The sequence below is a fragment of the Portunus trituberculatus genome, chromosome 38 (genome assembly GCF_017591435.1).
Source record: "Portunus trituberculatus isolate SZX2019 chromosome 38, ASM1759143v1, whole genome shotgun sequence".
Taxonomy (NCBI): Eukaryota; Metazoa; Arthropoda; class Malacostraca; order Decapoda; family Portunidae; genus Portunus; species Portunus trituberculatus.
The window spans coordinates 21,734,610-21,761,520 of NC_059292.1; the positions used below are offsets into that span (position 1 = coordinate 21,734,610).

The 26,911-nt window shown below is 41.4% G+C and overlaps 1 protein-coding gene across 1 annotated transcript in view; it reads left to right on the forward strand.

The window, feature by feature from the left end:
* Positions 1-8,866: 8,866 nt before the first annotated feature.
* The window catches only part of LOC123514685 (zinc finger protein 622-like), a 56,164-nt gene continuing 38,119 nt past the window's right edge, over positions 8,867-26,911 (forward strand). The window contains exons 1-5 of the mRNA XM_045272736.1: positions 8,867-9,270; positions 10,358-10,376; positions 10,875-11,001; positions 12,252-12,340; positions 17,737-17,925. Coding sequence (XP_045128671.1) covers positions 9,107-9,270; positions 10,358-10,376; positions 10,875-11,001; positions 12,252-12,340; positions 17,737-17,925 — 588 coding nt within the window. The 5' untranslated portion in view covers positions 8,867-9,106. The remainder of the gene's footprint in view (positions 9,271-10,357; positions 10,377-10,874; positions 11,002-12,251; positions 12,341-17,736; positions 17,926-26,911) is intronic.

Below are 26,911 nucleotides of genomic sequence, written 5' to 3' on the forward strand. Positions count from 1 at the left end.
TGGAGACTCGCGAGACGTGACCGTCCTGAGTGGTGCCATAGGGTAGGTGTATGCTCGCCGTGATTGAATGATTGATCCCACGCCGATATTCACCATAACGGGGCCCCACATAGCGACACACTGATTTGTGACGCCACACAGCTGTTGTGTGGCCCCTCACCCGCACCTTCAGGCGTGACCTGTGCACCTCCACTTGCTGGAGATGCCCAAAACGGCGCTGCAGGGCCTCTGCCACATACCTGTAAGACAGGTAAGCAGGCGCCAAGTGGCTCAGGTTCTCCACCGTCTGGCCTCGTAGACAGGTGACTATAGTCTTTCCACTCTATGAAGTCCGTTCAGGGTGGGGTAGGTATGGTCGTTTACAACTAGCCATGCTGCCAAATCAACCTCTGTATACATGCGTCTCTCTCTTATTTATCATCCATGTGCTGTTTGAAAGTGATATTTTATGTATTGCATGTATAGTAAAGGAAGTTACATAGTACAATGAGTGTTTATGTTTACGATGATAATGACGAGTTGTACAAATTTTATGGCATGTGGCAGCGTTTTTTTTTCCCATGTTGCCACGTTGGTAGTGGTATCTGGTACGCCACATTCTCTCCAGAAACTCCTTCACCGCCTCAATCATCCTTTCATTCGTTTCTCTACTCAGTCCCAGCAGCACCACCATCCACTCCCTCCCCGTCTTTTCCACTCTTTCGTTCCTATTATGCCCTAACTCAGTCAACACCACTTGCATCATCTCATACCTGTCTCTGGCATACTTCACACACTCCATCATCACATGCTCCACCGTCTCGTCCTCTCCCGAGTCACACATCTGGCACGCTTTGCTGCGGGACTCAGACCACCTGTAACTCCTTGCATTCACATCCATGCACTGTGCCCTAGCTTTGAAGAGAAGATCACCACCCAGGCTTCCATCGTACCACCTCTCATACATCGAGGCCTCTTTCACCTTGTACCATTCCAGAGTAGTCTTTCGTTCCATCCCATTCCTCCACTCATTCAGTCCCATACTCTTCACATCTCTGTCTATCTCACTCTTCCACTTCCTCGCATCCCATTCTGTTCCCACTCTGCCTCCTCTTGTCACGACCCATTCCAGCTCATTCTGATTCACCCCAGCCATTCTCACTGCCCACCCAACCTGTAGACCATTCCTCTCTGTCATTCTCATACACCTTTTCCTCCATTTGCTTCCACTTTCACTCCACAGATACACCTTCCTTGCTATTCTTGCATCATCCATTCTCTCAAGCCTAATCTTGTACCTAAGTGTCGCTTTTATAAGTCTTTCCCTAAAAGAGCTCCATCCCATATCCCTCTTAAGGCTTCTACTGCCGTGTACCTCGGTGCATTCAGTGCCAGCCTAGCTACTCTACACTGCCCCACTTCTAACTTGTCAATTTCACTCTCGTTCCATGCAATCACATCCATACCATACATTATACTGGGGACAGCCACACTCTTCCACACTTCTCTCAGCACGTCATACTTACTTGCTCTCATCCTTGCCGCGCTTCCTAAACGGCCCACCCACTGGTTCACCAAGCTTATTTTTCATTCTTTGACTTTTCACACCCATTCGGACTCATCCACATCCCTAAGTACTTGTATTCTTGTGCCTGCTTCAACTCATTCTCTCCCAACCTCCATGCTGCATTACATTCATCCTCCGACCTATTCACAATCATCACCTTACTCTTCTCACTACTAAACCTAACTCCAAAATCTCTTCCATACCCATCAACCACATCCAGCAGACTTTGCAGCTCCTCTGCTGACTCACTCATAACCACTACATCATCTGCATAAAGAAGCACACCTATCTTATCATTCCCCACACTCACTCCTGCATTCATCCTTCTCATTCTTGCTGCTAACTCCTCTGTGTATAGGCTGAAAAGGGTTGGTGACAAAATACATCCTTGCCTAACTCCTCTCTCACTCCTCACCCAGTCTGTTTCTATATCTCCTAAACTGTACTTAGCTCTGGTATCAACATACATGCTACGCACTATGTTGACTATCTTACTCAACCCAATCTTTTCTAGGACTCTACCTAGCATTTCTCTATTCACCCTATCATAAGCTTTCTCTATATCCAGAAAACCCAAATACAATTTACCTCCATCCCTCTTTTTTTTTTCAATCATTTCATTCACCACAAACATGTTATCCTCAGCTCTCCTGTCCGCACGGAAACCATTCTGCTCCTCACCTAATACTCCAGCTCTTTCAATCCACTTACACAATCTGGCATTCAACACCGCACTGAACACTTTGCCTACTGTATTGACTAACGCGATGGGCCTGTAATTTTTAAACTCATTCTTACTCTTGTGTCCGCCCTTATGCAGCACTCATTCCACATTCTTGGGACCCTCTCCTCCTCCCACACCTGGTTAAAAAGCTCAGTCATCCTGTCAATCACAACATCACCTCCATTTTTATACAGCTCATATGGTATTTCGTCCGGCCCTGCTGCCTTCCCATTCTTCTGCCTTTTCACACACTTCTCCATCTCCTCCCTGCTGATCCTTTCATCCAGTTCATCTGTATTCCTTCTCTCCAGTGTCACACATCCTTCTCTCGCACCAAACACCTCACCTACACCACCCACTTCTTCCCAGAACTGTCTGATTGCCTCTCTCATTCCTTCCTTCTCTGTTACAACTTCACCATTCACCTTCAAACTCTCCACTCTAACACTGTCTGCCATATTCTCACCTCTCAAGAACTTGTACCATTCACGGTCACCTTCCATGCCTTTCTCTCTTAAATTATTCAATCACACTCCTTTCACACTTTACTTTGGCCTTCACTATCATTCGCTTTGTCACTCTCTGCTGCTTTACATACATTTCCCATGCATTCTGGTACTCATTCTCTGCCTCATCACTTTCATGCCTCTTTTTCCTCAGCCACCTACATTGTCTACTCCTTCTCTTTCGCTCCTTTCTAGCCTCTCTGATTTCATCATTCCACCATGGTTTACATACTTTCTTTCTTCTTCCTACTCTCACATACCCTATCTTGCTCTCTGCAGCACTCCGCACATCCTCTACCAGTCTTTCATTCACGTGCTCCACATCATGTACACCTCCATCATCCCAGCTTCTTGCACTCAGGTCCACCTGGAAGTTTTCCCGTGCATTCTGGTACTCATTCTCTGCCTCATCACTTTCATGCCTCTTTTTCCTCAGCCACCTACATTGTCTACTCCTTCTCTTTCGCTCCTTTCTAGCCTCTCTGATTTCATCATTCCACCATGGTTTACGTACTTTCTTTCTTCTTCCTACTCTCACATACCCTATCTTGCTCTCTGCAGCACTCCGCACATCCTCTACCAGTCTCTCATTCACGTGCTCCACATCATGTACACCTCCATCATCCCAGCTTCTTGCACTCAGGTCCACCTGGAAGTTTTCCCACCCTACATCTTTCAATCTCCACTTTCTCTTCTTACTCACCACTTTCACTTCTTTCCTACCATGCAACAGGCACTCCACAACCAGCATATTGTGATTAGACACAATATCCACCATACCATTCTCATCTATCCACATGTGTGACACAATTTCACGCATTCTTCCATTCACCAACACATAGTCTATCGCTGACTCCTGCTCCCTTGCACTCCAAGTCACACGTCCCTCAGCCAAAGTTACATTCAGATTCTCTAACTCCATTTCATCCACAAAATCCCCAAGCATCTCACCATTCCTGTTCACACGTTCTCCCAGAATTCCTACATGTGCATTCATATCACCCATCACCAGCACTCTCTCCCCTCCATGTTCTCTCACAACTCTCTTTAATATGTCATACTTCCTCCTGTTCTCCCTCTCAGCTCTTTCACCCATGACAGTCATGTACACCACCACCAGAACCATCTTCTCCACTCTGCCCCGACCATCTGTGCACTCCACTCTCACTGCCAACACATCCTCACTGCTCTCACACGTTCCCACACCAAGCTCCTCTACTTTCACTCCACTTTCTTTCCTATAGAGAAAGGCTACGCCTCCTCCCTGTGTCTCCTGAGTCTTACGTCCCTTCCCAATCATAGCAAACTCACATCCTTCCATTTGTACCTCACCTCTCAGGTGCGTCTCTGTAAGCCCGACTATGTCGAACTTCCATTCCTGGAGCTCCCTGGAAATATCCTCAAACTTACCCACACCCCATCCTCTCACATTCATGCATCCAATCCTCACACTCTCACTTGCCTGGCTGGTGTCTTCTTCCTGGCGTGCTTTTGTCGTCTCCCGTCACTGGTCCATCGGCTGCAGCGACCTCGCCCTCACCCACTCACACAGCCGTCGACCCATCCTGGCAGTCCCTGCGTCGTTCAGGTGCACGCCGTCCTTCTCATACAAGCTGAACCGGTCTACCACGCCGAACTGGCAGCGTCGCACTCATGGGAATTCCAGAATGTGCCCTGCCCTGAACGGACTTCATAGAGTGGACTATAAGTGCAGCGCCCGCTCCCTGTCGCTTCACTCGTGGACGTCTGCCAACAACTTGAATTGGGCCTGGTAAGTCGTACTCCGCTGGCTTCCTCCACTTATGACTGGCGTCCTCGGGGAAGGAGTGACGACTGACTGCATCTACTGTTCCCCTCACTGCTGAGAGGTGAAGAAGGGCGCAGAAAGGCGGCGCCAGCTCCAAGCTCCGGGACTGAGCACACAACCCTCACTGGTTACCTTGCGTCCTCTTAATCTTTTACTGCCTCCTCCTTGAAGTGGATTGTTCTGACTGGGGACTTCCGGTGTTTCTCCTTAGCATGGGCACACCGCTCCTCAATGATCCGAACCAGTTCTTGCAGAGCGTGGGCACAGTACTCTTTCATTTCTTCCTTAACACTGTCACATTTCACGCCATTGTACTGCTTACCCTCGTCCTGCACTGTCTGCATGTCACTTGCCACCTGGTAAAACTGCTGTTCCATCTGTTCTTTCAGATGCGACAGCTGTGCCAATTGCTGAAACAGTTTCCTCACCTGTCTCAGCTCCTGTGACTGTTCCTTCATCTGCTGTGACTGCTCCTTCATCTGCTGTGACATCCACTGCATGAACAGGTCAAGCTTGTCTGGAACGGATGTGGCAGCCCCACTTGCGAGATGGGTGAAACAGCCCGGCTCGCACTTGCTGCTACCTAATATTCTCCTCTGCGCTGCTCACTACATCCGCCATCTCGCCTCTTCCCAGCAAAAGCCTACAGGTGTATCCTTAAAACTCTTGACACTACTGTTACGCCACCACCCCCCATCCCTTCACTGCTGTCCCCCACACACACGGCAAGGCAGGGGAGGCCGTGGAGAGTGCATGCAACACTCTGCACCTGTATGAGTCACATAGATCGAGGCTCGACACAGGACTGGTCCTCCTGTAGGTTGCTAGTGAGGAAACGCTCCCGTCATACCTCCTGGATGGCGTGCCGTGCCCCGTCGCCTTGGGCTGCGTTTTCACCAAGCGAATCGAATCGACTCAATTAATGAAAAATCACTTGAATTGAATAATTTTGAATCAGCATAGTTCCAACCGACTGAGTCTCAATTGATTCACCTCATTCAGATGATTCAGTACCAAGGCAACCTTCGGGAAGTATGGACGTATTAGACGTATTAGCTTTTACAGAAATAGCAGTGTTACAGTGGCTGAGGATGCGTAGGCATAGGCGTCCAGAACGAATATGGGTGCATTCAATTAATTCTAAAAGACCTGAATTTGGGAGCTTTGGACATCTGTTGCAAGATTTTGTCAATAATCCGGAAGTGTTTAAGGACTTCTTTAGGATAACTACAGGATAATTTAAGATGTTGGTGGAGCCTGCCACCAACAAGAAATAGTAGGCCTACAACAGAAGCCATGTCAGTTCGTGACACTCTGAGAGAATACTTTGTGTCACCAGATGGAACTGTCGAGGGGTAGGACAGAAAGATTCACCGCGGAAGAAATGCATGGCGCACCAGTTGATACCATATTATCACATCTACTCTTTATTTAGGCTTAACAGTATTCGGAGGATATTAAAATAAATACAACTATGTTAGCTTCATTATTTTGTCATATTAATTTTTACTTTATTTGATGTGCCATACCGTAATATTTGGTGAATGAAATCAGAGGCAGAGGGGGTAATATAAAGAAGTTTACATCCCTACCCCTACTCTAGCTGGTGCCTGGCTGACTGTCAATATTACGTTATGTCCAGGGTTGCCAGATGGTCGTCATGAGTTGACGGCCAAATTTCACCCTCACTCACGGCCAAATCGGCCAAATTTTTGTCAATTTAGGCCAAATTTCAGAAAAAATCGGCCACGCAAAAATATTATAAGCAATAAAAGGTTTCACAGTAAAACGTGTAAAATAAAGTCACGTACCGAATATACAACACATGATTTTATGAAGTTACTATAGAGGCTCATAGACAAAATAAGAATAAGGAAATTATTATTTCAATACTCACCAATTGTAGGTCTAAGTTCTAGTTGAAATATGCCAGTACATCATCCTGTTCTTCCTGGTCTGTCGTAGTACTAATATACATGTTGGCAGAGTTGAAAAGTTCCACTTCCACTTAGGAATTTCATGCAAAAGATATCCAAGACTCGATGGAAGTTTATCAAATGCTTTTTCAACACAAAGAGATAATGAGTGGCAAACACACTTGTTTAGCTGACAATATGATGATTGCTGTCTCACTCTGGACCACACAGAGTTGTGCTCTCCTGTCATTGAGGATGCGTCATCACTTGCGAATCCCACACAGTCAGGCAGCGGTAAGCTGATCTTTTCGAGTAAAGTGCATAGTGCTAAGAATATATCACTGCCTGTAGCACTAACAATTGGCATCAAACCTACAAACTCTGTTGCAATTTTGCATCTGGACTCACTGAAATACCTAATTACAATACATACATGTTTGTTTACTGACAAATTTGTTGCCTCGTCAATAAGCACAGAGAATTTCTTACCCTTTACATCCTCATTTAATTCCTCCAACAAGGCAGGAGAGACAACTTTAGAAATCAGCTTAGTGCACTTGGTACGATGAAGCTTGATATTTTGCAATTCACTTCCTCTTCCATTTCTTCTGATTATCTCTTCGAGATGGTCAACACTAGCTGTACTACTATGGCATGAAATAGCTACAGCTAGCTCTAGTTCAACTCGCTTCTTCTTCTCATCTTTGCGCTCTTGTGGAGAGAACATTTCTCGCAGTCCTTTGCAGCCTGACGCAGCATTCACTCTACTTTCATGCCCTTTACTTTTTTCGTGTTCTGATAGACGGCTCGCCTTGGGAGCGATGTTAGTTTTGCAAAGTTTGCAAACGGCCATCTGGCAACCCTGGTTATGTCACGCATTTCAAGTAGACTATACAATAATACATCCTACAGTTGCCACATGAAAATATGTTACCATATCCATTAGGATTTCTGTTGTCATTTGCTTTTAAAATATGTATAAATAATATTGTCTAGTAATTCGTAGGCTACAGCAATTCCTTCTATGGTTTAATACAATATATGTACATGATCTTGGTGCACAGGATCACGTCATTCTTGTACTAAATTTATTAGGACATCCACTAGCATAGTGCTCATTTCTCAACTGAATCGCCTTGACTGATGAAAAAATGGGTTCAACCAATCATTGATTCTGAATCGTCATGATTTGAACTGACTCGATTTGCCTGGTGTAAACGGTTACATTGAAACGTAAGTGGCGAATCACTCGATTCATGAATCGTGTCGGTTCTTCATGAATTAAATCGATTCGATTCGCTCGGTGTAAACGCACCCTTACTGTATCCTCACGGCAGGTGGGGCAGCCTTGTATCCGGCGATGCCCCAATTTAGTAGACAGCACGCAAAACGGGGCACCAAATTCCAGCGGAATGTAGCTTCCCTGAGGTGCTTACAATCATGTTTCTAATTCAGGTGATCAAATTAGACTTCCTATCTTATCCCCTCTGCATAGGTTATTCGCTAAACTTTACTTCTACGTGGAATCTAGCTTTTAAAAGTAATCCTAGAGGTAGTGACAATATAAACGATTTCCAATGTCAATAAGTCAAATTGATATGAACACAATTCGTGAGACCCTTGGTGAGGCTAAACACTCGCAACTCCTCCCCAATATTTTAATGTGACAACCTGCGCCTCCTCACTTTACTGAAGAACAATTAAGCCACGACTCCCAACTATAGAAATTTATTAACAATGTAACACATTTCCACCACACAAAAGGATCAAGAAAACTGGCAGAAACATAAATATATAATTCTGTTTGCTGGGGAAAGAAGTGTTCCCCTCCACACCCCTATTCTCTTACTTATACATGTAGGTTCTATATCACCGAGGAAGGGGTAACTCAAATACCCCTTACGTAACAATAACTATAGTACTAAAAGATATATCCCTTTTATATGACTGGAAGTTCTCTGTCTGCTTTCTCTACCTAGCAAACCACACATATATTAAAATTTCCTGCTTTGACAAATGAACATTGCAACACTTTTTATCACACTACATTTGTAGTCTCTATCTACCTATTTTTTTTGGGGAAACAATATTTTAGAAATACATTCGAGTTGAAGCAGATTAATTTTGCCCAAGTTTAAGGTTCAGACATATGTACTATATTGGAAGAAGAGAAGTAAAAAAAAAAAAAAAAATACAATAACTTGTGTCGATTCTTTAAGGAAAAGTAATGACACACAAAGAGAGAGAGGGAGTTAGAAAAGATGATTCCGTACTTTCAGTGAAGGAATAAAAAGAAAAAAAAAATCCATGGGAGGAAGACAAGATTCACAAGAGTGACGTAAGAGTCAGAAACACCGTTGTAAAGTCTCTGCTTACTGCTTAGTGCCTTCGTACACTCGCAGTCGCTCCGGTACGGTGCACAGCCGCACAGACTGCCACCTGATCAGCCATAGCCACCCTAACGTAAAATTATTTGTTGTCTCTCTGATGTTCGCTGCCTCGCACTGCTGTCACTTCAGGAAACTAGGAAGGACTCGTCGCAGCCAGCGGAACTTTGTACCACTCTGTAAGCACTCCTGAAGGACTTTGGTAGCCCTCACTTCCAGCATGGCCTCCTTCACCTGCCTCACTTGTCATGTGGCCTTCGCGGAGGCGGACGGTCAGCGTGACCACTTCAGGTCAGACTGGCACAGGTACAACTTGATGAGGAAGGTGGCTGAGCTGCCACCAGTATCCAGGGAGACGTACAATGAGCGAGTAGGACAGCAGCAAACAACAACAACAACAGGCAGGCAAAGTGTGTGGGTTTTTCTATTGTGCTTATCTAAGCTTTAAGATATTAAAGTAAGCTGACGTTGCTCTTTATAGTAGGTTTGGTTCGATTAATTAGTAGCAGCAAAAGCAACGGGCAGGCAAATTATGTATGTTACCTTGGTAAAATTCTAGCATTATTCCCTAATCTCCTTGTCATACCAATAAGCATGGGGACACGTAGGAATGTGGAGTTTTTGGGTGGCAAACAGGCAAAATTTGGTATTAAACAGCTTTAAATCAGTAACACGGCATGAAATTTTTCCCTAGATATTTAGAAAAAAATATATATACTACTTAAATACAAATACACAGGTCCCTCCAGCTCTCTTTTTCCGGCTCTCCCTTCACAGCTCTTTAACACAGCTGATCTGATGTCATATATGTGAATGAAGTCATGCTATTGGTCAACAAGGGAAAGAGAGAGAGAAAAGAGATAATAAATGGAGGAAATAGGATTAAACCAGGATATAGAGAAAAATGTATGATGAATAGAGGAATAGGAGGAAATGCAAATGAAAATATGATAATGAATAAGGAAACAGGAGGAAATTATATTATTAGGACAGTATCTTCCTTTTAAGTTGCCTGTATGAATGTTGGAAAAAAAAAAAAAAAAACATGCTGCCTTGCAATGTAAAGTGTTTCCTCAATTTGTTATCCCTTTGTTTCCTCTATCCTCCTAAGTTTTATTCTCATTCATCCCCTCTTTCTTTTGTTTTCCTTCAGCAGTTTTATACCCATTTCTCCCTTCATTATCCTCTTCCCCTCTTCTCTTATTCTCTTATTATATTATTATTTACATTTCCTCCTATTCCTCTATTCATTATCCATTTTTCTTTCTATCCTGTTTCAATCCCATTTCCTCCATTTATTATCTCTTTTCTCTCTCTTCCCTTGTTGACCAATAGTGTGGTTTCATATATATATATATATATATATATATATATATATATATATATATATATATATATATATATATATATGACATCAAATCAGAGGTGTGAAAGAACTGCAAAGGGGAAGCTGGGAAACAAGGAAAGCTGGAGGGATCTGTGCCAGTGCAGTATCCCCTGAGGGATACTAATTTAACCAGTATTCTTTTTCTCTTGCATCAATCTCGGCATGGTTTTCTTATTTCACTCATCATTTGATTTCTCATTCTGGGTGATTTGAATCCCATTTGTACCCACCACAAATTATTTATAATGTTGACTGTAATTTTTAAAGATTTGTCTATTCTGGAAGGGAACAAACTCCTATGCCAATGCTGGGAAGTGATTTATTCATGCATATGATGGGCAGATGGGCACTGAGACACACAAGTGAAGGTGTGTTTGTGCCACATTTATTGCACAATGTTAAGACTGTTAAGCTCCCTTAACCTAACTTAATTCAATAGAGGCTGTGTTCCCTTTGATTTGCCAAAACTGAATCTATTGGGGTTAGTTGCACAGTAACCAAAGTCTAGCTCAAGCAAGCATGTCTGTATTGTCTTGCTTGACACACAGTTCATATATATACCTAGTCTCACACATCGGTATATTGTTGTGCATACTTTCAGACAGCAGATGGCTCCAAGAAGAAGATTCCATGCCGTCCATGTAAGAAAACCTTTGCCAATCAAAATGCTTATGACAACCACATCAAGTCCAAGAAGCACATGGAGGTAGTGGTTGCAAGCTTTGAAGGTGAGGGCGTGCTGAATCTTGAGTGTGCAGTGGTAGTGTCACTTTCCCTTACAGAATGTGAGCTAATTTTTTTTTTTTTTCACTGATAGGTGCCAACAAAATTTAAATCACAAGAAAAAATAATTTAGCACCAAAGCTGTCAGAATGTCATTCACCTTTTTCTTGAACTATCCATATTAACTCTGAGAAATTTATCTGAAGACAGGGTAAGTTTTTAGCAATGATTATGTAGCCTGCTAGGGATCAAACCTTTGACTTTGAAAACAGAGGAGTAACACTTCACATGTTGAGATGGTTGTGCCAATGGTCACTGCAAGAAGTTTATACTTTTCTCAAATGCTACTGAGCATGTTTGGAAAATGTGATCATGTAGAGAATTATTCTCTGCATATTGACAACTTGTAGTTACTAAGTACTTCACACTGAATATTCTTAGACTTATATTCAGTGATGATATGAGGTGTCGCATGGCAGAGGGGCGTAACCTACAAACTGCCTTTTTTTTTTTTTTTTTTTTTTTTTTTTTTTTTTTGTCAGCACCTGGTCAAGCCACTAGAGGGATGTAGTATTCATGTGGAAATAGTTGCCAGGCAAAATTAACCCTTATGTTTCCATTACTGAAGCATGAAAATATGTGTTTCCCATGCACCAAACAATATAAAGTCATGGGGTCCTTGCCACAGAGGCTGACCTTTTAAACCTCATACACGTGGTACTCGTCCAACGCTCTTATTTTCCACATAAATATGTGGATTACAGTGTCAACCTTGAGCTCGAGTGATACCAATGTGCAGCCTGATACTCCGACAACATCCCGTAAGTGTACCAAGAAGGTAGGACAGTAGGCTGTTGAATCAAAATGTATGTATATTTTCCATTTATAGGAATTTATTAAAAATCAGGATTTGGTTAAAATTGCTGAAACTTTCACAGTATGTTTACATAATAGACTAGTTTTCATAAACACACTTAAAGTTTACATAGTTAACAAATTTTGGGTTTGGCAAAAATGAGGGTCACAAACAAACGAATATGCAAACAAACAAACTCAGATATGCTTTAAAAATAGATATTGACCAGCTGAGTATTATGATTATAAGACATTACATTTTACTTTAGAATAACAATACTTAACTTCAACGCGCAATATCTCAAAACGTGAATACTGCATATAACCCCCTCTGGAATACGACACCTCATATAGTACCTTGTAATGTGGCTTGCAATTAATTTTGTAGTTGTGATTGCAGCAACAAGAAATAAGAAAAATCTCAAGCATCAAAAGGAATTTGTAGCAGCAGCAGCAGCAGAAGAGGATAGTGATGATGAAGATATTGAGGTAAATAAGATGGGTAAACATACATTTGATTACCTAAGTAAGGTGTTCTTATGAAATATTAGTCAAATTTTCAGTAATTGTTTAAGAGATTCTTTTAATATACACATAATTGTAGTACAGTGGTACCTTGAGATACAAGTTTTTTGAGTTACAAGCTACAATTTGGTAATTTTTTAATTTTGGGATACGAGCAAAATTTTGAGATATGAGTCATGCTTAGGGATGTAGCCGCTATAGATGGTGGCTCAGCGCATCAGTCCAGCCTCAGCTGACCTAGTATCTACGTGCTTCCTGTGTATCTCATGCACAGTAATTGTTCTTTCATCATTTTCACATCATTTACTGACATTTTTTGTCTAAAGAAAGTGCAGTTTTAATTTATGTTTAATGTTTACGTGTGAATGGTGCCTGCATCCTTTCTTCCTTCCTTCCGCCTCCTAAATCTTTTACCACCATTTGCCAAAAATGTGTTTTTCCAAGGTAAGAACACTAAAAATACTTTTGCTGCTATTTTATATATTTTCATGCATTGATAAAGTGTGCATGCGGGGGAACAATATAAATAAACCTCTACAGCTATGATGATGTGGTCTCTATTCTCCACCCCCCATATCTCTCTCTCTCTCTCTCTCTCTCTCTCTCTCTCTCTCTCTCTCTCTCTCTCTCTCTCTCTCTCTCATACTTAAAATTTAATTTATTCAATGAATAATGTTTACAGGATCGTCAATGACCTCTTCTGTGATTATTAGAACAGCTAGTCTTCTGTGGGTGGCTATACAGGTAACTCTTGATTTACAAGATAGATGCAATCCAAGAGGCGTCGTGTATATCAAAATTTGTTTTTTTTTTTTTTTTTTTTTTTCTTTCTTTTTTTACGTAGGGAAGAGGGCCAGCCAAGGGCAAAAAAAAGAAAGTTAGAAAAAGGCCCACTTGAGCGCTGGCTCTCCAAAGACTTCAAAAATTGCCAAAACCATCAGCCAGAATTAGGGGAGCAAATGCCTCGATACCTCCCTCATAAAAGAAGACAAGTTGTAGGAATTCGGAAATACAGATGCAGGGAGGGAGTTCCAGAGTTTACCAGTGAAAGGGATGAATGATTGAGCGTACTGGTTAACTCTTGCATTAGAGAATTGGACAGAATAGAGATGAGAGGAAGAAGAAAGCCTTGTGCAGCGAGGCTGCAGGAGGAGGGGAGGCATGCAGTTAGCAAGATCAGTAGAAGTTACCATGAAGATAGCGATAAAATATAGAAAGGGATGCAACATTTCGGCGGTGGAACGTGGAAAGATGTAGGGTGGTATCATCAGCGTAGGAGTGGATAGGGCAAGAAGTTTGGTTAAGAAAGTCATTAATGAATAATAGTAAGAGAGTGGGTGACAGGACAGAACCCTGAGGAACACCACTATTAATAGGTTTAGGAGAAGAACAGTAGCCGTCTACCACAGCAGCAATAGAGCGGTCGGAAAGGAAACTTGAGATAAAGTTGCAGAGAGAAGGATAGAAGCCGTAGGAGGGCAGTTTTGAAATCAAAGCTTTATGCCAGACTCTATCAAAAGCTTTTGATATGTCTAACGCAACAGCAAATGTTTCACCGAAATCTCTAAAAGAGGATGACCAAGACTCAGTAAGGAAAGCCAGAAGATCACCAGTAGAGCGACCTTGACGGAAGCCATACTGGCGATCAGACAGAAGATTGTGAAGTGACAGATGTTTGAGAATCTTCCTATTCAGGATAGATTAAAAAACTTTAGACAAGCAGGAGATTAAAGCTATAGGACAGTAGTTTGAGGGGTTAGAACGGTCACCCTTTTTAGGAACAGGCTGAATGTAGGCGAACTTCCAGCAGGAAGGAAAGGTACAAGTCGATAGACAAAGTTGGAAGAGTTTGGCCAGGCAAGGTGCAAGCACAGAAGCACAGTTTTTGAGAACAATAGGAGGGACCCCATCAGGTCCATAAGCCTTCCGAGGGTTTAGGCCAGCAAGGGCATGGAAAACATCATTACGAAGAATTTTGATTGTAGACATGAAATAGTCAGAGGGAGGAGGAGAGGAGGACAAGCCCAGAATCGTCCAAGGTGGAGTTGTGAGCAAAGGTTTGAGAAAAGAGTTCAGCTTTAGAGACAGAAGAGATGGCAGTGGTGCCATCAGGATGAAATAAAGGAGGGAAAGATGAAGAAGTGAAGTTATTTGAGATGTTTTTGGCTAGATGCCAGAAGTCACGAGGAGAGTTTGAGTTTGAAAGATTTTGACATTTCCTATTTATGAAAGAGTGTTTGGCAAGTTGAAGAACAGACTTGGCATGATTCCGGCAGAGATATAAAGTGCATGAGATTCAGGAGATGGAAGGCTCAAGTACCTTTTGTGGGCAACCTCTCTATCATGTATAGCACGAGAACAGGCTGAGTTAAACCAAGGTTTAGAAGGTTTAGGTTGAGAAAAGAATGAGGAATGTATGCCTCCATGCCAGATACTAACACCTCTGTTATGCGTTCAGCACAAAGAGATGGGTCTCTGACACGGAAGCAATAATCATTCCAGGGAAAATCAGCATAATACCTCCTCAGGTCCCCCCAACTGGCAGAGGCAAAACGCCAGAGGCACCTTCGCTTTGGGGGATCCTGCGGAGGGATTGGAAAATAGGACAAGATACAGAAATGAGATTGTGATCGGAGGAGCCCAACGGAGATGAAAGGGTGACAGCATAAGCAGAAGGGTTAGAGGTGAGGAAGAGATCAAGAATGTTGGGCGTGTCTCCAAGACGGTCAGGAATACGAGTAGGGTGTTGCACCAGTTGCTCTAGGTCATGGAGGATAGCAAAGTTGAAGGCTAGTTCACCAGGGTGGTCAGTGAAGGGAGAGGAAAGCCAAAGCTGGTGGTGAACATTGAAATCTCCAAGAATGGAAATCTCAGCGAAAGGGTAGAGGGACAGAATGTGCTCCACTTTAGAAGTTAAGTAGTCGAAGAAATTACTATAGTCAGAAGAGTTAGGGAGAGATAAACAGCACAGATGAATTTAGTTTGAGAGTGACTGTTAAGTCGTAGCCAGATGGTGGAAAATTCGGAAGACTCAAGAGCGTGGGCACGAGAGCAAGTTAAGTCGTTGCGTACATAGACGCAACATCCAGCTTTGGAATGAAAATGAGAATAGAGAAAGTAGGAGGGAACAGAGAAGGGCTACTGTCAGTTGCCTCAGACAGCTGTGTTTTGGTGAGGAAAAGAAGATGAGGTTTAGTAGAGGAGAGGTGGTGTTCCACAGATTGAAAATTAGATCTAAGACCGCGAATGTTGCAGAAGTTAATGTAGAAAAAGTTGAGGGAGGTGTCAAGGCATTTGTGGTCTTCAACAGGAGAGGTGTCCGACCTGGGGACATTTTGGTCCCTCCCAGAGGGGACTCCGAGGCGTTGTTTATTTTGGGTCCCATTTTTCTTTTAAATTTTGATTTGGAGTTAAGGGTGTATGTGTGGTAAGTGCATGTAGTTTTGTGTGAAGAAGGAGAGCTGTCTTTAGAGGGTAGGCTGTGACTACCCCCTTGAGTTGTGAGACACAAAGGGAAACATTCAACAAGATCACAACTAGCTTTAATGGAAGGTTCACAGCACCTCCTGAACTAGTGCTATTAGATCTCACTGGGAGTAAGTTATTGTTTCGGTAGGTGTGTACTACCTCCTCCTTATAATTCTCATAAGAAACAATAGATAATTATAATAGGGGGAATGCGGGATGTGGTCCAAAAGAATTTGTACAAAATACTCTATTTATTTGGCTAAATTAACATCTTTTTATTATTTACCATTCTAATTAATAGAAGTGTATTTAAAGTAAAGGGAAAAGCAAGAAATAATAAGAGAAAGCAAAAAATAAAGAGAAAACAACAAAACAAAGAAACATAAACACAACACTCACTGCATCACTGCCTTCACCATTCACATCATAGTCAGTAACCATCTCCCTCTGAGATTTTCCACTATATCAAAAATTCACTTATCAAAAATAACCCCACAGTATAAAAGTAAACACTAGTAAAAAAATAAACGCAGGATGTCAATGTCTTCACCCCTCACAAGCACTCGCCGTTGCTGTCCACCTCCGAGTCAAGGACGTCATCATCCACCTGCACTTCCTCTGCTTCCACCGCTTCCACGGGTCATCCACATCCTCTTCTGGTACTACATCTTCCACTGGTTTCCTTGAAAAACTGCAGCATGGTGGTCTTGCACTTTTTCTTGGAAAATTCTTTTTGCATCACTGTGTAGCAGAAGAGTGTGTCCATGGCTTTTCTTGTCGCTGTGCTGCCCTGCTCCACATTGGGATCCATTTCCTCTAGCATAGCAAGACCTCTTATTTTTCCAAGTGCTTCATTGAGCCTCTTGGCTGTAATGGCTAGTCCTTCATTCTTGTCTGCTGCTGCCTCTCCTCTTGTTCTCTCTTGTTCTCTGCTTCTATATCCAGCAGGTTCTCATTGGTTAACTCTTACCTGTGTGACAGGAGCATCTGTTCAATGTCCTCTTCTTTCACCTCTGCCAGGCTGAGATCTTTGACAAAAGTGACGGTGTCCTTTGAAAACGACGTCGTCCACTGCGAAGCCTTCGAAGGAATGCACAAACTGTGGACAGTTTTTTCCACACACCGTTCAAACATTTTTGTGGCACTTGCTCCCAGGACTGTTGGATGTAGATTAAGGCGTCCTTGATGGTGAGTAGCGGAGCTCCTACCTATCGGCCAGCTGCGTAACTCTCTGGCACGCAGTTTGAAATTGCGTCTAGAGCTCAGTTTGAAGATGCAGTTGGGCCAAATCGCGTATGAGCAGACAGATCGTGCAAATTTAATTAATAATAATATTTTTTCAGTTGCGTATTAACAAAAACGCGTAAATTAAACGCACTTAAATCAAGAGTTACCTGTATTTGTACACTCCACCTGATAGACAGTCCCAAGTGAGGGTGGGGATGTGGTAGGGTAACATCCCATGGAATGCACTCTCTAAGAGTAGTTTATGTACTTATATTATTTTTTGTTATGTTTTATTATGTTGCTGTGCAATAATTATTATTTATAAATACCTTTTTCCTACCTAAAAACATACAAAAAAATAGTGGTGCTCTTTTTGGGGAGGCTGGAACGGATTAATGATATTTCAATGCATTTCAATGGGAAAATTTTTTTGAGGTACGAGCTTTTTGAGATGCAAGCTCTTTCACAGAATGGCTTAAACTTGTATCTCAAGGTACCACTGTACCTTTGTTTTACCATCACCCATATGTATGCTATGGCTACACTTAAAGGGAACACAAATAAGACAGCATCTTACTCTTGTCATTATCCTGCCATTCTCTGTTCCATTCCTCTTCCTGCAGTGTCCCTTATGTCACTTTTTTTTCTGTGCATTTATGGCACAGGTGGAGGAAGTGGACAGTGATGAATGGGAGGGTGAGCCAGTGGAGTTACTTGACTGCCTCTTCTGCCACCACCATTCAGACACACTGGAGGAGGAGCTGCATCACATGAGTGAGGCACACTCCTTCTTCCTCCCTGACCTTGAGTACTGCACTGATGTCCCAGGACTTGTCACCTACCTGGGAGAGAAGGTGAGTGTTGCTCTTGCTTAAGGCCTGTCTACACTAGAACTGCTAGAACTGGACAGTCGAGGAATTGTGGGTTTTTGTCTCAATTCCCATATGTAATAAATTAGATGGGGCTACATGGCGGGTGAAGCAGTCATGAGCGAATGGCAATTGATGGGATGAGTGACGCACTGATTGCGGAAAAACTAGCTACCCTTTTGAATTGAGAGTAAGTGTTGCCCATCCTTGTCACGAAGGTCTTCCCTCTTCCAATGCCTGAAAATAATTTTCATTAGATGCGGGCATTGACCTAGCACTTACAGACCTCTTACAGCAGTACCCATGCTTGTGGCAAACCAGTAACAATAATTATAAAAATAGAATAGTAAGAACTGCAAGCATTACCGTAATTGTGAAGGAATTCTGTAGTAACTCAAGATGATCTTACGAAGAAACTACACATGGTGAGTTTCAGAAGGAGATGCAGGATATGAAGGCATCACTTAAGTCAAGAGCAGGTACAGAGAATTTGTATATACCAAAGCTTTGGTGTTTTGATGCTTTGATATTCCTTGCTGATGGGGATATACCTTGAGATACCACTTCAACTCTAGATGAACCAAAGGTGAGTCACATCATCATTTTTATAATATTTATGTCAATGATTTATGCTAACATAGCCTCATTGATTATCCCTGAGTTTATATAACTCATGCTGTCAAAATGTAGGCACCTGTGGGATACAGTTGCCCTGTACTCTCAAGTCTAAGAGGAAGTAATACTTTCTGAGAAATATAGTTATGAATTATATTTGACAAAAGGTGTGGAAACAGAAGTAAATGTCATGCTGGTGTGTGTAGTTTTTGCTTTTATGTTTTATATAATTATGATCAATCACTAACAGTATGTCACAGGTGTGTGTGTGTGTGTGTGGTTTACCTAGTTTACCTAGTTGTATTGTACAGGGTTCGAGTGGGGCTCATAGTGTCATGTCTTCATGTCTCCATTTATCCAATTTTTCCTTAAAAGTTATGCACAATATGTGTTGTAACTTCATTATTCAATGCATTCCACTTATCCACCATTCCATGTGAAAAACTGTATTTTCCAGTATCCTTCACACACTGCCTTATCCTAATCTTTACATGACCACTTGTCCTTCCATCTTCTTCTGTCACCAGCACCAGGTCTTTCTTGTCTATCTTTTCAATACTATTGACTATCTTATACATTGTTATTAGATCTCCTTGTTCTCTTCTATCTTGTAAGGTTGGTAGTCCCATATCCTTCAGCTGTTTGTCATATGTTAGGTCCTTTAGTTCCAGCACCATCTTTGTAGTAATCTTCTGTATCCGTTCTAATCTTCTTATATTTCTTTTATTTCACACAACTTTCCCATAATGCTTGTAAATGACACCGGTCTGCAATTTAATGGCTCAGTTGCCTTTCTCTCTTTAGATGTCGGTAATATGTCGGCTCTTTTCTATTCTAGTGGAACTTTCCTTTCATTCAGTGAACTTGTAATTATTTTCCAAATTGGATCCAGTAGTTGCTCTTTATATTCTTTTTAGCACCCAGCCTGATACACCATCCGGCCCCATTGCTTTTCTGACATCCAAATTATCCAATAATCTTCTAATATCCCCTTTGTGCACTGTGACTTCCTGTAATCCTTGGCAATGCAATGTCCTATTTGGTTCTCTAAAATCTTTTACAGTGAACACTGTTTTGAAGCTCTCATTCATTATTTCACACATTTCCTTCTCTTGCATGCATAATTTAATCTCTCGTTTTTGTAGTCATCTCTGTAACTTATACCATCCTCCTCCTGTATTTCCCTCTTTTTTGTAGTCATCTCTGTAACTTATCCCATCCTCCTCCTGTATTTCCAGCTCTAATATCAGATGATCACTTCTTCCCATTGGACTAAGGTATTGTATGCAATGTCCTATTTGGTTCTCTAAAATCTTTTACAGTGAACACTGTTTTGAAGCTCTCATTCATTATTTCACACATTTCCTTCTCTGTTTGGTATGTCTTCCCTCCTTTGATCATTTTTCTATTGTTTCCTTGTTCTTCATTTTGCAACTTATGAATTTGTAGAAAAGCTTTGGTTCATCTGTGCTTTTACTCACCACCACATCTTTTTTAAAGTTTCTTTTTTCCTCTCTCCTTACTCTGATATATTCATTCCTTGCATCCTTATACTGCCACCTGTTATTGTAATTTCTCTGCTTTATGAGTTTCTTCCAAGCTTTATCTTTTGCCTTTTTCGTATCTGCGCATCTAGCATTGTACCAAGCGTGAATTTTTTCTTAACTATAAAAAAAGGTACACATTTCTTTATTCCTTCTTTATATTTCTGTAAGAATATTTCATATTTTCCTTGTATTGTCTTCTCATACATAACATTTCTCCATTCAATGTCAGCAAAAAAGTTCCTTAATTATTTAAAATCTGATCTTGCATGCATAATTTAATCTCTCGTTTTTGTAGTCATCTCTGTAACTTATACCATCCTCCTCCTGTATTTCCCTCTTTTTTGTAGTCATCTCTGTAACTTATCCCATCCTCCTCCTGTATTTCCAGCTCTAATATCAGATGATCACTTCTTCCCATTGGACTAAGGTATTGTATGCTGGTTTCTTTGTGAATACTAGGTTAAGTAACGATGGTTCTTCTTTCCCCCTGGACCTTGTTTACTCCTCCACCTACTGTTCCATTGTATTTACCATAGTCAACTGTAACACTTCTTTGCTCCACTGTCCAGCATTATCCATTACTTCCATCTCTTTCCATTTTATTTTTTTACAGTTAAAGTGTCCAACTAAAACAATTCTTCCATCTCTTCTCAATATATTATCGAAGCACTTAATCCCCTTTCTTTGCATATCTTTATGTTCCTCAGTTCCCCATGTATTTGTCTTAGGTGGCACATATGTAACTATGATTTTCCTTTTTCTCAATTCTTCTGTTTTGATTGTTACTCCCATTACTTCTAACTTGCCCTCATCATATTGCACATCCTCCTTACATATATTATCACGAATCATTATTAGCACTCCTCCCCCATTGCCCTTCTTGTCTATTCTCCAGCTATTATATCCCTCCTCCCTTAAAATTAACATGGATCTCTTCTCTTAGTTTTGTTTCAACAATGCACATTACATCTGGCTTTTTTTCTTTCAAATAATCCCAAACCTCCAACATGCTGGATAACAACCCATCTATATTAGTATAAGTCACTCTTAATTTCTTGCCTCCTCCATGACCTCTTCCTTCTTCTGTAGATACGACTTCTTTAGTCTCATATCCAGAACCCTCCAGTAAAAATTCTTTTTCTCGTTCTCCGTCCTTTTCTCATTTTTTTTCCTTAGCACTTTCTCTTCCTCCCTTTCCTCTAGGTTCATATCTCTTTTTATCCAAATATCTTTATGTTCAGTATCATCGGCCAGCTTTCCTTTCCTTGTCATAATTTCCTCCACTGTCACCTGCGATCTCATTCTCACTTACATTGGTCTCCTACCCCCCTCACTAAATCTTTCCAACCTAATCACTTCCTCCACCTCCTGTTCCAGCTCCTGTGTGCTGTCCTGGACCTATTTGATGATAGTTTTGGCCAATTCTCTCTCTTCACGCTCATGAACTTATTTGGATTTTTTTTTTCCTTCATCCCCAAAATCACAAAACATTTCCTCTTATCCATTGTATCTCTCACTATCTCTTCTTTCTCCTTAATTACTTGTATAACAGCATATTTTGTTTATTTCTGAATTTGCCTCTTTTCAACCTCTGAAAATTTAACTCTTTCCTCTTCATGTTCTTGTTTCCATGCATTTCATAATTCCTTCAGCTTGTTTTCACCCAATCCACCTTCCACCCTGTCCTCAATCCCATCCTGTACTTTTCTTTTTCCTGTAAGTTCCTTAAAGAGCTTTCATCTAGCTTGTTGTTATTATGTTTCTTTATCTTGTGTATCTCCTCCTTTAATCCTTGATTGATAACACTGACCTTCTCACATTTGACTAATCTCAATCTCAGCTGTATGTTTTCCGTTGTCAGTCTGCCCTGCTTGTCCATTAAACTCTCTTTCCACGTTTATCAACCTCCTCATATTTCCTGTTTTGTCTCTAAATCCAGAAAAGTCTTTATCCATATTATCCTCAGTCAATCTCCTCACTCTTACAGGTGTTTTTATAAATCTCTGATTGTCACTACCTGGCGTTTGTTTTGATGATGTCATATATCTGGCCACACATCTCAGTTCCGTTTCTCTCTCCATTTTTTTTCCGTCTGTATGGTCCAAAAACTTATTTATCATGGAGACAGGAGAAGCCTATAGCCCCCAACCCCCAAGTACATACGTCTAGGTCAGGCTCCAACGCCTGTTGTAGCTTGTTTTGTGGGAGCTGTTCAGTACGTCTTCTTTGTGTGGTGTTGGCAGTGTGTGTGTGTGTGTGTGTGTGTGTATGTGTGTGTGTATTTATGTTGTTTTATTTACCTAGTTGTATGTTACAGGGTTTGAGCAGGGCTCATATTGATCTGTCTCCATATTTACATTTATCTAACTTTCCTTAAATTTGTGCACTCTTTATGCTGTTACAATCTCATCACTTAATCCATTCCAGAGTTCCACCATCCTATGTGGAAAACTGAACTTCTTAATGTTCCTCAGACGCTGACTTTTCATGATCTTGGAATGTCCTCTTGTTTGTGTATCCCCATCCTCCGTCAGTGTTACCAGGTCTTGTCTAGCTACCTTTTCCATACAGTTTACTAACTTATTAGGTCCCTTCTTTCCTGTCTATCTTTCAAGGCTGGTAATTCAATTTCCTTCTGTCTTTCTTCATAGGGAAGATCCCTGATTTCTGGGATCATCTTCATAGCAGTCCTTTGGATTCTTTCAAACTTCTTGATATCTGCCTGTATGGTGACCATACCATTGCTGCATATTCCAGTCCAGGTCTTATCATAGTGGTTATTATCTTTTCATCATACTCTTATCTATGTAAATGAATGCCATCCTGATATTAGTAAGTGTCTTGTCTGTCGAAGCAAGTAGCCCATTTATGTGTCTTTCTGGAGTCAGGGTGGCTTGTATAATCACTCCTAGGTCTTTCTCTTCACTCCTTTTCATTATAATCTCTTCTCCCATTTTATATTCCCATGTAGGTCTTCTATTACTTTTACCCATTTCCATTAGATGGCATTTCGGGGTATTAAATTCTAATTTTCACTTTTAGCTCCAGTTCCAAATTTTGTCATTATCTTTCTGCAATTCCACACAGTCATGGATGTTCCTCATTACTCTCAAATAGAGATCGACCAATATGGTTTTTTCATGGCCAATACTGATACCGAATTATTAGTAGTCAAGGAGGCCGATAACAAATATTTGGAGCCGATATTCATTTGCAGTATACAGGCAACCCCCGTTTAACGAAGGGGTTACGTTCCTAAAAAACATTTCGTTAAGCGAAACTTCGTTAAATGAACCGATTATAACAAGTTTAATCCCTGATTTGAACTTCCCTTGAGAGTAAACAAAGCGAGAGTGCATCATAGTACAGTAAAAGGTTTAATGAAAGTAAAAATTATGAAGTTAAACATTTAGGTAGTTTAATTTAAGTCATTATAATGTACACTAATGTACGAGTATGTATGTACGTAACTTTATAATGTTGATGATCTTAACTTTATAAAGGGATGGAGAGTGAAACAGGAAAGACACTAACTGGCAACCTGTGGAATGTAAACAGAGTGTGCATCATGGTACTGCATACAAAACTTATGTACCACATTTCCACAAGGCTTTCTATTTTATCCATTGTAGAGTCACGAGTTCAGGTGGTTCTTTTAGCTTTCAAGGAAGATACGGTCTCACCAGCCTTCTTAATAGAGTCTGCTGACTTGAAAATAGTAGACAGTAGATGGAGTCAAGATGGTGGCCAGCAATGTTATTAGTTTTCTGGCCTCTCTCATGTCTGTGAATAATACCCAGCTTCACTTCGAGAGTAAGACACTTCCTGGTCTTCTTAGGAACGCTAGGCCACATTGCAGGGCGTTTTGGTGGTAAGTTCAACAAGGGAAGATGAGCTGCTGGTGACGCTGTTATGTTTTGACTGGGGGAGTGAGTGGTGCGCTTGATCTTGATCTTGAGCTTGATGCTACAGGTGACGCAGAGTTTCTTCTGAGTCAGGCCTTTGTATCAGCAGCGCCTGTGTTGTCCACGAGAGGCTTGATCTTGATCTTTATTTTACAGGTGTCTCAGGATTTCTCCTGAGGCAGGCCTTAGTACCACCAGCTCCTGATGTATTCAAAAGCCTGTCAGCTTGCATGATACGGTGGGGCTTTCAAATTTTGAAAAAAATTACCTGGATAAAACTTCGTTAAAGCGAGTTTGGTGTTCGTTAAATGAGCAGATGGTAGTAAAATGAAACCTTTGTTGTAGCGAAATTTTGTTCTATGAACCTTCGTTAAACGGGTTGCTGTATATATATATATATATATATATATATATATATATATATATATATATATATATATATATATATATATATATATATATATATATATATATATATATATATATATATATATATATATATATATATATATATATACATATACATATACAGGCAACCCCCGTTTAATGAAGGCTCACACAACAAAATTTCGCTACAACGAAGGTTTCATTTTCTTACCATCTGCTCGTTTAACGAACACCAAACTCACTTTAACAAAGTTTTATCCAGGAAATTTTTTCCAAGTTTATAAGCCCTGCCGTATCACGCAAGCCGACAAGCTTTTGAATACACCAGGAGCTGCAAATACTAAGGCCTGCCTCAGGAGAAATCCTGGGACACCTGTAGAATCAAGATCAAGATCAAGATCAAGCCTTTCGTGGACAGCACATGCACCACTTACTCCCATAACAGCATCAGCAGCAGCTCGCCTCACTCGCTCAACTTACCACCAAATCGCCCTGCAATGTAGTCTAGCGTTCCTAAGAAGACCAGGAAGTCTCTTACTCTCGAAGTGAAGCTGGATATTATTCACAGACACAAGAGAGGCGAGAAAACTATAGCATTGCTGGCCCCCATCTTGACTCCATATATTGTCCCAGGTAGACCACCGTAGACTTCCCGAAGGTGGACTTGGCCAGGTTGATTGTAAGACCGGCATCCTGCAACCGACCCATCAGCCTCCGGAGACGGTCAGATGTGTCACCCAGTCGTCCGAAGTCACCACCAGGTCGTCCAGATAAGCAGATATTCCCTCCAAGTCCTGGGTGATGTAATTTATAGCCCTCTGGAAGGTGGCGGGAGCATTAGATAAAGCCGAAGGGCATCACTGTGTATTGGTATAGCCCGAAGGGGGTGATGAAGGCGGATATTATTCGGGCCTCGTCCGAGAGGGGAATCTGGTAGTAACCTTTGATTTAAGTAAGTCTATAGTGGTTACAAATTTGGCTACTCCTATGCTATCTATAAGGTCCTCTATCAAGGGCAATGGGTAGGAGTCTGGCACCGTCACTTTATTTAATTTCCTGTAGTCGGTGCAAAAACGACTACTACCATCTGGCTTAGATGTTAACAGGCAGGAGAAGCCCAGGGGATATACTAGGTTCTGCAAGGTGATGACAGAGCAGATAGTCTACCTCTTTTTTCATCAAGTCTCTTTTAATGGGTGAAATGCGATAGGCTGGTTGTCTTATAGGCTTGATGTCATTAGATATTAATGTTATGTCATGTTGGATAGTAGTACAAAGTCCTGGAAGGTCACCTGTGATTTCTGAAAAGTCTAGCAATAACTTTTTAAGATCAGACTGTTGTGAAGGTGTTAAGGAAAGAAAAACCTCATCAAGGTTGGGCATGATTTGGTTGTTTGAGGGACGTCCTTTAGGTGACGAGAAGAGGAATTCAATGTTGGACTCTTCCTCAGGGGGCACAGGACCAGACTCCTTCCCTACCAGACATACAGGTACAGTGCGAGACAAGTCGTCCACTGGTTCTCTGGAGTGGTAAGGTTTCATTATGTTGATATGAATGTCGTTCAGGAGTGTGGACCACATAGTTAAATCGATTTAGTTTTTGAGCCACAACATAAGGTCCCATGAACTTACTGTGAAGAGCATTGCCTGGAGTGGGGAGAAAAAGTAAAACCTTGTCTCCTGGTTTGAAACTTCTCATGACAGATTTGGGAAGAGAATTTTGTTGCATTTTAGTTTGAGATTTGAGGAAGTTTGATTTAGCAAAAGATCTGACTTCACTGATTTTATTCTTAAGGTTACTGATGTAGTCAGACACACTGGGGCTTGAAGGAGTATTTTGAGTAAACCATTGATCCTTTAATATTTTGAGAGGCCCCCTGATCTGTCTACCATAGAGTAATTCAAAAGGGAGTAACCTAAAGAATCTTGAGGAGATTCTCTTAAAGCGAAGAGAAGGAAAGAGATACTTTCATCCCAGTCTCCTTGATGCTCCAAGCAATACTTCTTCATCATGGATTTTAATGTTTGGTGAAACCGCTCCAGACAGCCTTGGGATTGGGGTGGTAAGCCGAGGAGGTAACATGGTCGATGTTTAGCTCATTCACTATCTGTTGGAAAAAATGGCTAGTGAAATTGCTACCCTTGTCAGACTGAATTTGTTTTGGAATTCCTACCGAGGTGAAAAATGTATTAGATGTTTTACAATGGTCTTTGATGTGATGTTCTTAAGAGGGAATGCTTCAGGGTACCTGGTAGTGGGATCCATGAGGGTTAACAAATACTGATTCCCTCGTTTGGTTTTGGGTAAGGGCCCTACGCAGTCTAGAATGATCTTTTCGAAGGGCTCCGTCTGAACTGGAATAGGCGTCAGAGGAGCTGGCACAAGGCGTTCGTTAGGCTTACCCACAATTTGACATATGTGACATGTTTTACATAGTGTGACACATCCTTTTTCATTCCTGGCCAAAAAATGTTGAAGAGCCTTCTTGTAGGTTTTTGGATGCCTAGATGACCTGA